This window comes from Heteronotia binoei, chromosome 21 (genome assembly GCF_032191835.1).
Source record: "Heteronotia binoei isolate CCM8104 ecotype False Entrance Well chromosome 21, APGP_CSIRO_Hbin_v1, whole genome shotgun sequence".
Taxonomy (NCBI): domain Eukaryota; kingdom Metazoa; phylum Chordata; class Lepidosauria; order Squamata; family Gekkonidae; genus Heteronotia; species Heteronotia binoei.
Genome location: NC_083243.1, coordinates 152,864,814 through 152,881,221, shown reverse-complemented (window position 1 = coordinate 152,881,221; position 16,408 = coordinate 152,864,814). Strand labels below are relative to the sequence as shown.

The window sequence follows — 16,408 nt, the reverse complement described above, 5'->3', positions numbered from 1 at the left end:
CTGCCCCCCCTCTCTGGTTGTGCTGTTAGTTACCTATCCATATGCCAGTGCCAACTAACAATTTTGAGTAAGGCAGGAACTCAAAATGTCACATTATGACGCTGATAAGTAAAGCTACACATTACAGAAACCAGAGAAAGAACAGAGTACATCATTGTAACTTGGGTGTAGAGTTTAGAGTTGATATTGGGAAAACTTGGGGTCAGTCTTCACTCTGCCATGGTACTGACCTTGGGCCAGTCATTCTCTCAGGGTTGTTACATGAATAAAAAGGAAAGAAAAACTATAGCTTTGATCACACACACTAAATAATGTGCTTTCAATCCACTTTCAGTGCACTTTCCAACTGGATTTTATTGTGCAAACTGGCAAAATCCAGTTGGAAAGTGCATTGGAAGTGAATTGAAAGCACATTATTTAGTGTGTGTGATCACAGCCTATGTGTGCTTTTCTGAGCACCCTAGAGCCAGGGTGAGATAAAAATGCAATAAATATATAAATTGTAAGTTCTGTCCTGAGATCCATGTTCACAAGTTACCATTTAATATCTCTGCTTTGAAGTGCGCGTTGTACTCTTGTAATATATTTCTTTTATTAGAGTTAGGCTGCTATCAGAGTTCGCCTTTGAAAGTGTAAAGCCTGGTGAGTGGGCTGTGACCAGCATTTTGTAATTAAGAGTTACATTTTTTAATAATATCAACTACTCTGATTTCACCTGTATTTTGTTTGCTCTGCTTTGGTCATGAAGAAGGAGATGTGGCAATGGCTAGGGTAAGAGAGATTATGATATGTTTGTTCAACCCCCCTCCTCCTCAAGAAAGCGAGATAGAGGAGCAGTAAAACATAATGTGATATTCAGAGATGTTTGGGATGTTGCAGGACTTATAGCCAACTTGATGCACAAGGGTCTTGCACTTACTGGTTGTTGCCCTCCAGTTGGAACATTAAAATGTTGGTTCATATCCAACTTATAAGTCTTTGCATTGCACTTTCCTTTTGGGCATTACAGTGAATGTAAACAACTGGAAGAATGAGAGGGTCGGCACACATCTGTTACTCTGACTTGCATATGAAGAAAGTCAGATGTTGTGCATGTTTGGACTGCAAAGTATGTGACAGTAGTCAGAAGGTGGACATGTTCTTATTTATTTGTATCTCATACAGTAGTACCTCACAGTTCACAGTATAGCTTCCCTTCATTACTATGAAGGGTTGTAAACTTTTATTAGTGCTGCTTTTTATTGGACTACTGAAAATAAAGAAGTTTTCCACTCATAGCTTGGTGAACTATCTGAAAGTAAGAACATCTGACTCATGATAGTATTGCTGATTTTTCTTAGGACAATCTAAAACATTGTCATCATGTCCTAAATAGAATGTTGTGCGTGCTTAGAAAACAGCAGTTTAAAGGTATGTAGTATACATAATTACAGACTTTGTCAAAACGTGTACTTTTATAAATACTATATACCCTGTTCAGACATCAGGAGTTCAGGGGGCTGGAAAAGCATCAAATGCAATATGGTGATTTTATTGAGAGTGGGAAAACAACTCAAATCAAAACTCAAATCACACCACCACTTCTTCTGTCAGTGGAAACAGACTAGTATGGGTAGAAATAGACTGCAGAATTCAAAACCTGGAGAATGACCTGAAGAACAGTTTTAATTATTGCTTGATGTGGCTATTGATTCCATATCCTTGACTTGAGAATTTCCAAAACCAGTTGAACCAAAAGCTAATGCCACAAAGCCACAGGAGCAAAAGTTAAGTCATCCTACACTTTTAAATAGATAAGAGTATTTCCAATAGTGCACATCTTCTACAGCTAATGAGATTGATAAAAAAAAATATGCCAGGTCTGACAGCTGCACTTTGCTCTGTAATTCTGGTATACAGTGCAATCCTAAGGAAAGTTACACCGTTCTAAGCCCATTGAAATTAATTGGGTTAGACTGCAGTAACTCTCCTTAGGATTGCACTGTTAGAATCCTAGTTTTTAGAGAAGCAAGCAAACTCCAGTTTGTCCAGGTGCACTGTGGTAAAGGGCAGTTTGAACACTTCTCAAAACAAGACATTTTCAATCACATTCTACATTGAAGGGAGCTGGGAGGCTATGCAGAAATATGGCAGCAAGCAAAGAAAACTGAATGATGTCTGAGTACAGCCTATATAAGTAGATGACCTTATGAAAATACAGAACTTTAGGAATTTGAACCTTATAATTTTATGTTTCAGCCAATGTAAATTTTACCAAATTCACATTGCAGATTAAGAAAAAACAAAAAGCATTTTTGGTGTTGCTTGAGTCAAACAGCCAAATATTGCACACCAGGAGTTCAGTGAGATTGTGTGCTTTATTTAACCTTCACTAGCTGTGGCTTTTGCTGTATGGCCCTATCTGTCCTTAAGAGTTTGTCATCTCAATTGGAGTGCTGAAGATGTAGAAATGGATGTAACCACATAGCCCACTGGGGACTAGTGTGTATTTAAAGAATGAAATTTACAGAACCATATTTGATATATGCTGAAGAACCCAGCCGACTTCACAAGAGTGCCAAAACACTTTTGCCAGTTCACATCTGCTACAGAACTCAGGACTTATGGTCCAGAAACTTCTTTTTTGTGACAGAGACAGCCAACACCCCAGTAGCTAGAAGAAAAGGTACAATTTATAGTTATTAATGTTTGCATGTTAAATATAAGAAGTTTGGTATATAATATGCTTAGATTTTAATCTTTTTTGTGTGTTTTATAAATGTCCAACATGACATGTATTTTGGTAGGTGGATAACTGTCAAAATGCCCCACATATTGAATAAATAAGAATTCTATTGAGTTATGTAAATAAGAATTCTATTGAGTTATGTAAGGACTCTAGCCAGGACTCTGCAACATTTGAACCAGGACCCAGTAACCAGAAGAAGGGGTACAATTTACAATAATTCATTTTTGCTTGTGGTATTTAAGTTTGGGATGTAATATAAACAGTATTTGCTTGGTTTTGTATGCTTTCTTCAGGGTATTTATAATGTGCAGAATGATGTTGATTCCAGTAGCTGGGTAACAATGAAAACATCTAAATAAGCAGAATTTTGAATACATTAGCATTCTATTAACATTCTATTATGTTAGGCCTCTCACCAGGCAGAGTTAATTGGGATATTCCATGTAAGGTCCATTATCTGATAGTGCCATATCAGTTGTCCCATCACATAGTCAGTTGTAGCTTCCACCTGTAATAGCCCTATTACCATAGGAACCTTTCCCCATATATTCACTTGGTAGAAGGCACAGTTGAAATGTATTTTAGAAATGCTACATAAATAAGCAGAGCTGTCATCTGGAAAGCATCACATGGCTTATTACAACAGTATGTTTCATGACTGTTTGCCACTGGCCACTGCACTTCATTCAGATACTAAATGTTAATAATTGTGTGTCATCAAGTCACAACTGACTCATGGCAACCCCAGAACCATGGTGTTTTCAAGATGAGAGGAGCAGAGAGGTTTGCCTTTGCCTTCTTCTACATGGCAACTCCAGTCTTTCTTAGTGGTCTCCCATCTAAGGACTAATCATGGCTGACACTGCTTAACTCGAATAAATCGAATAAAATAAACTCCCAAGCTCTGATGAAAATGGGCTAGTCAGGGCTATTCAGACTGCTACCAAATGTTACTCAGACAGGGCATATGTTTCTCATTTGACCTTTTGGAAGCCAAGATGGCGATGGACAGCCATGGATGCAGAGCAGCTCATTTGGATTAATTTATTTGGATTTCTTTCAGCTTTTTGTCCTTTGTTTACTTTCGCCTATCTCTTCGTTTCCTGCTGTCATTTGACGAACTGTGAGTACTCAGATAGAATATAGCAGGATGACCCATCAACATGACTATCAGTGGAAGGAGGTCTTGTATATGGCAAGGATGTCTAGATATCTCTGTACGCAGAGATACATTGCCCCTATGCATGAAGGATCTTTGTCAATGAGGGCAAGGCTGTCTGGTGTTGCAGTACCCTTGTTTAGAGTTCTACCATTCACTTCTATAGAGTAAACTAATAATTTATATGGAATACAGTTGGGTGCATTCTAAGGCATCATTAAAGCAGGGGATAACCTGTTCCTGTTGATACCATAAATTCACATTCAAACTTGTTCCTACATGTTTTGTTCCATCTCTTCATATGCTGTATAGATATATCCTAGGTTCTGGTATTGGTCACTCTGAGACGTGTCAAAATGTTGAGCACTGCTTTAAGTACACCCAAACTTAATAGTATAAAAAAAGAAAAATGGGAATTGATATTATAATTCCTCTGACAGTATAAAAATGATTGAGATTTTTTTTCTTCCTCAGGTCATAAAATACTACAGAAGGCCAAAGTGTGTCATTATGGCGACTGAGGTTGTACAAATGAAAACAGATTTTCAGGAGCATCACTCCTTTGAGATGTCCAGTTCAGTAAAACACACATCTCAGACCACCAAAATTGTAGGAGGCAAGTATCTCGATGACAATCTCCAGAAACAAAGATACCCAAACATTTTGCAGTCATTTGCAAACTGTAAATTAAATCTGTTAGTGCTGATTAAGTGAAAAGTAATATGACTGAGGGCCAAATGACACATCACATTGGAGGTCTTTGCTTTGAGCTCTTGACATGTAAATTAACTATGAAGGGCCTGAGTTGATGGGGGCTGTGCCTCTAGGAAAAGGGGGTTTAACTTACACACTATTTCACCAATCATAATTGCCTCCCCAGTGGATTTTCATTCAGTAGAGGGGAAAAGATGGGCACAGTACAGGCCACTGTCTCTTTTTCACTTGCCCAGGGCTTTAAGTAGCAGCAGAGGGGGAATTTTTGACAGAGAAAATGATACCTAGAGAAAATAAATCACTTCCCCAGCAAGGTTGCCCCCATTAAATTTTAAAAAAACCCAACTCCAGGTAGCTGATTTTTGAGCTTAAATTACATATAAGGGAATCAAATCGCAGATCCCTCAATATCATAAACAGTTTAATTTAAAGTCCCATAAAAAGAAACAGGGTTTACATTTATCTTCATAACCCAATATTACTAAATAGTGTATAAGCAATGTCCCCTCTAAGCTGCAGAGTCTTGTGAGCAAAAATTCTGCTTTGTGAGTAACTGACATTAAAGTTGTGAGCTACTGCATAAATTAGTGTGCTCTGGGGTCATCCTTCCTGAGCTAAGACAAAAATGTGTGAGCTGGAGGCTAAAAATCTGTGAGCTAGTTCACACTAACTTAGCTTAGAGGTAACACTATGTATAAGATAATTTTATAAAAATATTTACACCCTGCCTTCTTCTTGTCTCAAGGCAGCTTAGAGTAATAATTAAAACAGTACAAAACAGCAGACATCAAACATGCCCCCCCCTCAATGCTTGCTGTTCATAGCCTCTCAAAAGCCTTGGCAAAAAATAAATGAAAAGGCTTGCAGTGCTTCCTGAATGTCATCAATGAGCAGGGCAGCTAAGAGTGAACTGTGGGGCCCTCAGACAAAAATTTGTCTTCTCCCTCTATCACCCTGGTCCAAACCAAATATAACAAAACAAACCACTTTGCTTGCCGTTACCATGAATCTATAATAATGAAGGGATCTGTGTGTCCATGTGCCTGTCTGTCCATCAATGGCAGAAATAAACCTAGGAGTCTCAAAACTGGTTATGAACCTCAGGACGATGATGGGAGATGCCGTGTCCAGAAAGAAGGGAACTGAAACACCCTGTGCTAGGTTATCTTCATGATGGACAACTTATAATAAGAGAGATTTTAAGTAACCTGTACTATTAATGACTTGTGGCTCCCATCTGCAGATACTTAAATCAGTGGATTGAGGCCACATGGACACTAAACGTGTTTCTGTGAACATGCTTCCCTAGGTTTGTGGAAAAATCTGACTTTTAAAAGTGGAAGTTTAAATCCTCCCCCTCCCCCATAAAAAAAACACCATAATCTGTGCTTGCACCTACCTCAGTCCTGGTGTTGGCTGCATGGCAGGCCAGGAACCACACTGGGCCCAGTGACAGAGACTTGGCAGCCCAGGAGCCAGGATACCTGGCAGCTATATATTGCAACAATAGCTAGATTGGAATGATTCTGCAGAGATACTTACTTTACTTTTCATTTCCATTTATATAGCCATAATTGTGTAAAAGAAGCAGGAGGAGATTTCTTCTCTTCATCCAACTTATTCCTGCCAAAAAATGCCTTTCTCATCTACTTGGTTTGCATAGCCGCTGCTTCCCAATGTTTCTGTTTATAGCCATGTGTCAGGACCTCGAGCCAAGGAATAACACAGTCCAATATTTCAGCAGTTTATTCCATAAGCATCATAAGGCAGTACACCATCTTTGCTAAGACTTTTGCTAAGGAAATTATCTTACTCGGAAAAGCATGTCCGAGTAAGGAATTTCCTTTGCTAAGGAAATTATCTTACTCGGAAAAGCATCATAAGGCAGTACACCATCTTTGCTAAGACTTTTGCTAAGGAAATTATCTTACTCGGAAAAGCATGTAGCCGAAAGACATGCTGTATAAACTTGTGCCAACTTCTTTCCCGTAGATAGCTGTTTGCACAGGATGAAGTGGACTTGCTTTGAAAACGTGTCCACAATCACCCACACTGCCATCTTCCCGTGGGAAGGGGGAAGATCAGTTATAAAATCCATGGAAATGCATTCCCAGGGTCGAGAGGCCAGGGTTAATGGCTGTAGCTGCCCGGGGGTAAACCCCCTCTTTTCTTTGCCATGATGCAGGTTGGGCAGCTGGTGATGTATTGTGCTATATCTTTTCGGAGTCCCAGCCACCAAAATTGCCGTTGTATTAGGTGGATGGTTTTTACAAACCCAAAATCCCCCCCCCCGAGTTAGGAATTGTGTGGTCGTCACTCCCGCTTGTAGCGGTCCAGGGATGAACAGTTTATTGTCTTTGTACCATAGCCCCTCGGGAGGGGTCGAGCTGTAATCCACTAACAGGCAGTTTGGCCACCAATGCTTCCTTAAGAGACGGCAGAAAGGAATCAGGTTGCTCCACCCCTTTACATTCTTGTGTTCGGGTGGTAACCAAAGTGCTGAGTTGGGCAGGGGTGAACAGTGAGTCTATCATTGCCTCTCATTTGCTTTCATGTTGAGGTAGGCGGGACAAGGCATCGGCTAGAAAGTTCAACCTCCCTGGGATGTGCCCCAATGTGAATTTGAATCTGTGAAAAAACCTGCCCACCTCACTTGGTAGTAAGCTTGTGGGTGGTGGTTAGTGACGCAAGCTTTTTATGATCTGTCCATAGTTCAAATGGTTCCCTGGCTCCTTCAAGATAATGCCGCCATTTTCCTAAGGCCAATTTAATGGTGTATGCTTCTTTGTCCCACACTGACCAATTCCACTCCGTGGGGGTGAATTTTTGTGACAGGTAAGCGCAGGAGTGGAGTTTCCCATCTTTCCCTTCTTGGAGCAGTGCGGCTGCTCGGGCCATATCGTTTGCATCACATTTCACAACAAACTTTTCGTTCTCATCGGGGTGGATGAGACAGGGCTCTGAGATAAATTTTTTTTCAGTTCCTCGAACACCTGCTGGCACTCTGGGAACCAATTCAAGTTGGCATTCACTTTTGAAGCGCTGGCGCCTTTGGCTTTGGCTTTTAACAAGTTAGTTAGGGGCAGGGTGACTTCTGCAAAATTGTTTATAAATCCTGTATAAAAATTTGCAAAACCGAGGAAACTCTGAAGTTGTTTACGTGTCCTGGGGGCTTTCCACTCAACTACCGCTTGCACCTTAGCAGGGCCCATCCCCAGTCCTCCCGCCGAGACCCGGTACCCCAAGAAGTTGAGTTCTGTCTTGGGAAATTCACATTTTGAAAGTTTAGCAAACAGTTTATTGTCTTAGAGGGTCTGCAACACTTGGCACGCTAACTAGACGTGGGAGGGGAGGTCTTGTGAATAAATTAAAACATCATCCAGGTAACAGACCATGCCCTTGTAGAGGAACTTGTGTAACACTTCATTGATTAAGTTCATGAAAACCCCTGGAGCCCCTTCAAGCCAAAAGGCATCACCAAGTACTTGAATTGGCCTAGGGGGGTGTTGAAGGCAGTTTTCCATTCGTCCTCCTCCCGGATGCGGACTCGGAAGTACGCATCTCTAAGATCTAACTTTGTAAAAATCTCCCCCGTGAGACTTCGCTTAACAGGTCTCTTACAAGGGGGAGGGGGTACACATTACTCATGGAGATGGCATTTGGGCCCTTAAAATCAGTGCACAGTCTCAAACTGCCATCCTTTTTCTTGCGAAAAAGAACCGGGGCCACGTGTGGAGATTTGGCTGGTTGGATAAATCCCCGTTGTAAATTTATGTCCAAAAATTTATTTAACTCCTTCCTCTCTACCCTACTCATTGAATACAGCTTTGATTTGGGCAGGGGTTCTCCCTCCACCAACTCCCTCCACCAACAGTCTGTGGGTCTGTGAGGGGGAAGTTCGTCTGCTTCCCGAGTGTCAAACACCCCCTGTAAGTCTTGGTATTCGGGATGGAGGAGGATGGAGGAGACTTCCAGCACCGTTAAACACAATTTCTCAACCCGGGGGGGGTGGTTGGGGACCCCAATCTGCCTCCCAATGGTGTTTATCACACACCCTGTTCTGGAAATAGATGGCATTCCCACTCCATTGTACAAAATGGCCGTGGTCCACCAGCCACTCCAGACTGAGGACGGCCTGGAACTTGGTGGAAGGTGCAATCACAAAAGTCCAGGGTTCCCAATGTTTTCCCATTCCCAGGGCGCATATCTCTGTTCCCTCAGTACATGGCTCCCCCCTCATGGGTCCATCGTCCTCGTCCTGTTCAAAGAGTAGGGGGTTTGCGAGTGGTTTCCTCTTAAGTCTTAATGCATCCACTAAACTTGGAGACAGTAAGTCCTTGGAGCACCCCGAGTCTAGGAGGGCCCGGATGCATGAAAACCTTGTGGCCACAAAATACAAAGTTCCTGAGATTCTCACCAGTAGTGGCACAACCATCACGTTGACCTGCTGCTGCACACTCTTCACAGCAGGTCATTGTCATTTCTCAACAACTATTCCTCGTTGTCTTCTTCCCCCGAAGCCTCGGGGGTTGGGTCCCGCCAATTCAGCACGACAGCCTTCCCTTTTCTGGGTGGGGCCCCGATGAGGCCTGATTTGTTCTTGGCCTCCCCCTTTGCCGGAGTGGCTGGTCTGGCTTCTCTCAGTTTGCTGGGATATTCACTGGCTATGTGATTTTCTCTGCCACACTTGAAACACAGCCTGGACCTCGCCCGACATTCCCTCTCTCCAGGGGTGAGCGAAGGTTCCTGAGATCAGGGCCCTGTGGGACCTATTACAGTTTTGCAAGGCCTGTAAAATGGAGCTGTCCCACCAGGTCTTCAGTTGAGGCAGTGGGAACCCAATTATTTGGCCTCCCTTGCTAAAGCTTTTCGCTGCACACTGTCCACATAAATCTAAATCTTACTGTTTTTATTATGGACTAGCTGCTTCCAGTGATTTTAGTTAGCAACACTTTATTATTTTTTACTACCTGTTTTTAATGGTTTTAATTATATTAGTATAATTGCTTAATGTTCTTGTAAAACTGTTGTCTGTGACCTGCCCTGAGCCTTCTCGTGGGGAAGGCGGGATACAAATCAGAATAAATAAATAAAAATAAATCCTGAATGTCTCCCACCCCACCAGTAGCAGCCAGTAACATAAAGTGGGGCCAGAGAATGTATTTTAGATATTTTATTGTATTATTAGTATTATTCTAGTCATTTTAGGTGAGAGGAGGAACTTGATGTATGGCTGCCATTTTCAGCAGCAGCATGCATTTTTTATGGTATGTACTTTATTTATTTTGTTTATTTATTCACCTTAGATTTTATCCCACCCTCTCTGCATTGTTAAGTGCACAGAAGTAGTATACTGACCAGAAATGTAGCTATTCCTAAAGACGAATCAAATGTCCAAAGCATTATAGGGTTACCAACCTCCAGATGGAGGCTAGAGATCTCCTAGAATTACAACTGGTTTCATGACTAGAGTATACTGCAGGTCACTTGAACAAGACAGATTCTTGCAGCACCCTTTCCCACGTTACAACTGGGACAATCGCAAGATTGCATTGGTAAATCATATGGTTCTTTCCAATCTCATCAGTTCCATGAGGACTAGAAATGTGCTAAGTCACCTGAGGGTGAGTGTTTGATGGCCCTCTTCAATACCCACAATGGTTTCCTATCTCCTGCATCCAGACAAAGACCTGGTTCTTGCTATTAAAGTTATCCTTTTTTTAAAAAAAAAAAAATCTCCCTGCCTATATATCCCATATGAACTCTACTCTTCTAAGTTCTACAGTTAATACTTGAAAGGTTCCTGTTTCCTTAAATGTCTTTATGCATTCTCCCTGATTGTTATTATGTGTAAAACTCATTCCAGAACATGTACATGATACTCCCTCTTTCTTCAAACTCCATCCTCAATCTTTCTCTTCCAAGAGAAAGGATTAACTCTTCAGTACTTTTGATTAACCTTTCATTGTAAATAATAGTTTACTGCATAACTGCATTTGCTCGTGTTCATTCCTTATTCCCATTGGTGTCCCTCTCCATTCATCCCTCATCTATCACTATTTAGATTATGGATTCTTCAGAGTACAAAACTGCCTATATTATTCTGTACAGCACCAAGAGTCTGGGAAGACATTAATCCAGAGACTATTATGACAGTACTCAAAGGGAGAAAATGACAATTGGGAATAGAATTATCAAAATAATTTAGTGAAATGCTTAACAATGCCATATACTTTCAAAATCTGCACAACAAATTTTATGTGACTTACATACTTTTCTGGTTACAGAGGAAGTGGTTTCTAGAGAATCTTCTTCTGTGGAGTCCTTCAGCATGGTCTCCCACTCTTTTGAGATCCCTCAAGGAGAGAGCATCCCAGAATTTTTGGAGAAACCTCATCCACTAACAGCTCCTGTAGGTAAGTAGCATCCTAATAATCACTTTGCCACTAATAAAACAGAAGTACTGTCTCAAGACCAAAAGTTGAAAAATGATACATGAATGCCAGAAAGCCACTGTGAGAATAGTTAGCTGAGCAAATGAAATGGTTAATTTGACACACAATGGGTAGTATGCTATTAAATAAAATACTTTTAAAAATTCATTTGATAATTGCCCACATTTACTGACAGGAGACAAAGCTGTATTTCGAGCCAAAGTGCAAGGCAATCCGAAACCTAATGTAACATGGAAAAGAGAAAGTGGGATACCAATCAAAGAAGGATCAAAGATGTTTTTTGACAGCATCAATAAGGAGTATGTCCTAAAGGTAATTTGTATCAACAGCCCTTTAAAATCTTTTAAACTTATTTTTCTCCTTGTAATGTAAACAAAAATGTGTTGAGTCAATTACTCATGTTCTCCTGCACGGCTATCTGTATACGGATCTATGTTATACGTATTTATACCCTGTTTTAGCCAGTATGATTGACTGCTCTGACGCACTTAAGGTCCATAGACTCTTGAATGATTTTTCTATCAATGTTATTGAGAGGTCAGCCAAGTTTCTGTACTCTGCTCTAAAGTTGAGCCATAGGATATCACATAAATAATTTATGTTCATACAAGTGGACATGAAAGTTGTGTTTCTATCCTGTTTTACACTATATTAATTTGTACTGTTATTTTTATGTCAATAAAGACTTGACTTGACTTAATTTATTTTAATGGCGGCTATAGTCCTGATCAAGACTACAGTGGACAAGGAGGGTTTTAATTCTTTCTACTGCATTATTGTTGTAATCTGAATGCCCTCCTCGAGTCATTATTTGCCCCACATGGGAGAATGTATTGGTACCTTATCCTGGGACTGTATATTTTTTGCATGTGGGGCAAATAATCACCCAGCAGCACATCTGATTCAGAAAAAGCGGTGCAGAAGAAAGATTCAACCCCTTTTATCCCTGTGCCAATTTATGCAGCTATAATTTTAAACATTAAAAAACACCAAGTGGCCCATTAACTGATCTATCACAACTTCTAATTTGATTCTCAGGAAACACAAATTCAATACTAGAAAGTTATGTTGACTGCACACACAAAAAGAAATTGAATAAAACAAACAAGTATATAAGCATTGTTTGTTGATCCTTTTGTCTGAGTATTATTCTTTCTGTGCAGTGGGAGAGCATCACCCCGGATGACGCAGACAATTACAAGTGCATTGTTTCCAACCCCCATGCTGACATCATCTACACCGTGTCCTTGAATATAGCTGAAGGTAAGCACCAAATAAGACTTTGGAGAAGTCATCACCTTGCAAAAATAAAAAGCTCCCTGGACTAAAGTACAGAAGAAGAAGAGTTGGTTTTTAATTCCCTCCCCCCTTTTCTCTACCATAAAGAGTCTCAGAATGGCTTACATCACCTTCCCTTCCTCTCCCCACTACAAACACTTTGTGAAGTAGGTGGGGTTGAGAGAATTCTGAGAAACTATGACTGACCCAAGGTCACCCAGCAGGCTTCATGTGGAGCAGGAGTGGGGAATTAAACCTGGTTCTGCAGATCAGAGTCCACTGCTCTTAACCACTACACCATGCTGGTTATTATAGAGCAGCACTATAATAACAATGTAACAATTCATATTTCTGGTACAACTTTGCCACAGAAACAGGGTGGGGGCAGATCCTTAATAAAAATATGAAAAAAGAGCAAAGACTAAGCAAGAAAAATAAAGTAATAAAAAGTTGTCACATTATCACCCTGACTTGGATAGCCAGGCAAGCCCGATTTCATCAGATCTCAGAATGTAGCTACACAGAGTTGATTCTAGCAAGGATTTGGATGGGAGACCTCCATAGAATACCAGAGTTGAGAAGAAGAAGGCTTATCAAGCAGGTGTCACCAGAGATCACCATGACTTCCAGGTGTGGGGGCACATATGCATGCATGTACACACACACACCAAAAAAATGCAAAAATACGCCACAAAAAAGATGTCACAGAATCTATGCAATTGATATCACAAGTAAAAAGCTGCCAGGGTTTGAGACTATGGTTTGCTCTGATTTTCTAAGAGTGATTTTATATATTCACTCTTTCATTTAAAACATTTATTAGCTGCCTTTCTACCTTGCTGCACCAAGGGGGTTTACAATATAAATGTAAAAAAATAGTTATAAAACATATAAAAGATGGCATTTAAAATCTCTGCTAGGACTGCCAATAAATAAAAAAGAAATTAGTCAAATACAGTCCTAAATAAAACTGTCTTCAGCTGCCTCCTGAAGATCAAAAGTGAAGAGGTCAGACTCACCTCCTTTGGGAGGCTGTTGCATAATTGTGGGGCGGCTACTGAAAAGGCTCTCTTTTGTGTGCCAACCAGATGAGCTGCTTTGATTGGTGTGGAACAGGAATGGCTCTCCTTGCAATCTTAATTCCTGGGCAGGGACATGTGAGAGAAGATGATCATTTAAATACCCTGGTCTCAAGCCGTATTATGCTTTAAAGAACAAAAACAACATTTTGAATTGGACTTGGGAGCAGATCAGTAGCCAGTGTGATTGCTGTAGCATCACAGTCACATGTTCCCAGTAGTTGGACTTGACCAGCAATCTAGCCGCGTTGTTCTGCATTAGCTGCAGCTTCTGGACAGATTCAGATTGTTCTGTATTACCCTGGTCTTGACCTGACTCAGACATAGGTAAGCAAGAAGTCCTAGTCACCTAGTTAGTTTTCCTATATCAGAACATTAATCTCCTAGCAAGAAGTACACCTGAACAACATTTTTGTGTGTTTGTTTGGGGTGTAAAGTATCTAACCTCCATTTTCTCTTTTTATTAAAACAATTGTTTACACTTTTAACTTAAAAGTATATACTATCTACTGATTTTACATAGATTATTAAAGGAGAGCAAGTATTTGAGCCCATTAAAAAGATTTACTAAAAGTAAGCATCTTATAGGAAAGGAGCATCTTCAAAGGAAACACTCCAGATCAGTTAAGTTTCTTATATTTATCTTATAGGTTTTTCATAATTATCTTTCAATAATTGCTAGCTGTCAAGCTAATAAGCACTCACATTCTTGACTAATTACGGTAATCATCAATGCACAATGTAACAAAATATGTGGATACTTAAATCCAAAGAATGGGACCATGAGAAGACAAGACATATTCTACAAACCCGAGAATAGCCAAAGTTCACAGAAAAATCCAAAATCAATCTATCAATCTATCAATCTATCAATCTATCAATCTATCTATCTATCTATCTATCTATCTATCTATCTATCTGTCTGTCTGTCTGTCTGTCTGTCTGTCTGTCTGTCTGTCTGTCTGTCCGTCCACACACACACACACAAGGAATAAGGTCTGTTGTAGGGATAAATACAGCTCTAGACAATGGGGAATAAATACAATAGGCACTCAACATCAATTTGCTGTGGTGTCAAACGACTGGTGCTGATGATGATCATGCAGGCACTGAAGCCTGGCATTCCTTTTATCTGCAGTACATTGTTGTCACCTTTTCCTGTTGTATTCGGCCTTGCAGCATTTAGCATCAGTGTGTGTTTGTGGTATGATCTGTGGGGTTTTTTGCGGGGAGGGGGGGTGCTGGCATGGTTGTGTTATGTTATACCATAGAGTATGCGCCTCAAGGTGGCCATTTTCTGAAGGGAAAGTGATCTGACCAGCTTTCCATCTTCTCCCCCCTATCTGCAACCTTTGCCTAGGAAAAGTATACTCTTTTTCTGCAGTGTGGACCAAAGGGGGAGAGAAGCAACCTCAGAAGGTTATAATGACACAGAATCCACTATGCAAAGTAGCCATTTTCTCCAAGGGAAGTGATCTCTGCCATCTGGAGAGAAGTTGCAATTCTGAGTGATCTCCAGCCCTCACCTGGAGATTGGCAACAATCATTCCTCAGGAGGAAATGGCTGGTTTGGAGTGTATGGCGTATTTGTCTGAGGTCCTACCCCTCCTCGTATCCCACCCTCTCCAAGCTTCACCCCTCAATTCTCCAGAAATTTCCCAACCTGGAGTTGGTAATCCTATCTCCTTCCCAGCCAACCATTAACCTACCTTTATCTGTACCTCTGACTTAAGCTTTCCATCTTCTCCCCACTTCCTGCAGCCTTTACCTAGGAAAAGGACAGTCTTTCTCCACAGGGAGGACCAAAATGCCTTACATCATTCTCCTCTCCTGCTTTTAATCTGCACAACAACCCTATGAGGTAGCTTAGGTTGAAAGTCTGTGACTTGTCCAAAATCACCCAGTCAGCTTCCACAGCAAGAACCTGGGTCTGACAGACCCTGCTCTGAAGCACTAACTGCTGCACCACACTGGCTGTCATGGGGGGCTGCTGTTGAATAGGAGCAAGCAGCCAGTCATGCAAGTCAGGTGGCATCAAGTCACCCAGAGGGTGCTGCAAGATAGGGTAGCCAACCTCTAAGTGAAGCCTGAAGGTCTCCTGGTATCACAACTGAACTCCAGACAACAGATCTTTCTTCCTGCTTTGGAGGATGGACTCTATCACATTATATTGAGCTGAGGCCTCTCCCCTTCCCAAACTCTGGCTTCCATAGACTCTACCACAAAATCTCCAGGAATTTCCCACCAACCTGGATCTGGCAACCCTAGTCAGGACTGACCCCAATGAGTTTTCTCTCAGAGGCCAAAATAGGCCTGGAAAGGGCCTCCTCCCCCTGTCTTTTACTGACTTGGTTGCCTAATAATAGTCACTGCCTAGCAGTTTCCTGAGTAGCCCAGTCCTCCTTTGGAGCTAAAGGGTGGAGCTGCTCCTTGAGTGACACATGGTTCAGCCAAAGGGAGGGTAGGTGAGTCGTCCCCAATATGGTTAGGCTTTTACGCGTAAACACACACACACACATGCTTGGGGATTTAAAAACCCAAATAAATAGAAGCAGCATGTGTAGCTTTAAAAAACAAATACTGTCTGTGCCTGTTGCTAGGCAACCACAACTGTGTTGCCAGTTAAAACATTGGTTTCTCTCAGTAAAAGGTGGGAAGGGGAACAGGGTTCTTTCTAGGGCTGGTTTGGCCTTTGAGCAAGGACTCATCAGAGCCATGGCCAACAGCACCACAGGGTGATGATACCATGTGCCTTACCTAGGCCCAGCTGCTCATGCTGTTCAACAGAAGCCACTTCACAAAAGCCAGTGTAGAATAATGATTAGAATTTCAGACTAGGATCTGGGAGACCCAGGTTCAAATCCCCACTCTACCATGGAAGGTCACTGGGTGTTTTTGGGTCCCAATTGTGGAGAAAGATGGAGTATAAACAAATTCAATATATATCCACAAGCAGGGAACCTGCAAGTATTTGTGAGGACCATCAGGTTTCCCC

The 16,408-nt window shown here is 41.3% G+C and overlaps 1 protein-coding gene across 2 annotated transcripts in view; it reads left to right on the top strand.

The window, feature by feature from the left end:
• Window positions 1-4,372: 4,372 nt before the first annotated feature.
• Window positions 4,373-16,408, top strand: part of IGSF22 (immunoglobulin superfamily member 22) — a 63,146-nt gene continuing 51,110 nt past the window's right edge. The window contains exons 1-4 of one of the 2 annotated variants that reach the window (XM_060263229.1): window positions 4,373-4,503; window positions 10,889-11,017; window positions 11,232-11,368; window positions 12,220-12,319. In XM_060263229.1, the coding sequence (XP_060119212.1) occupies window positions 4,398-4,503; window positions 10,889-11,017; window positions 11,232-11,368; window positions 12,220-12,319 (472 nt within the window). In that variant the 5' untranslated portion in view covers window positions 4,373-4,397. Of the gene's footprint in view, window positions 4,504-10,888; window positions 11,018-11,231; window positions 11,369-12,219; window positions 12,320-16,408 lie in introns of those variants that run through there. The other variant, XM_060263228.1, reaches the window with a different exon arrangement.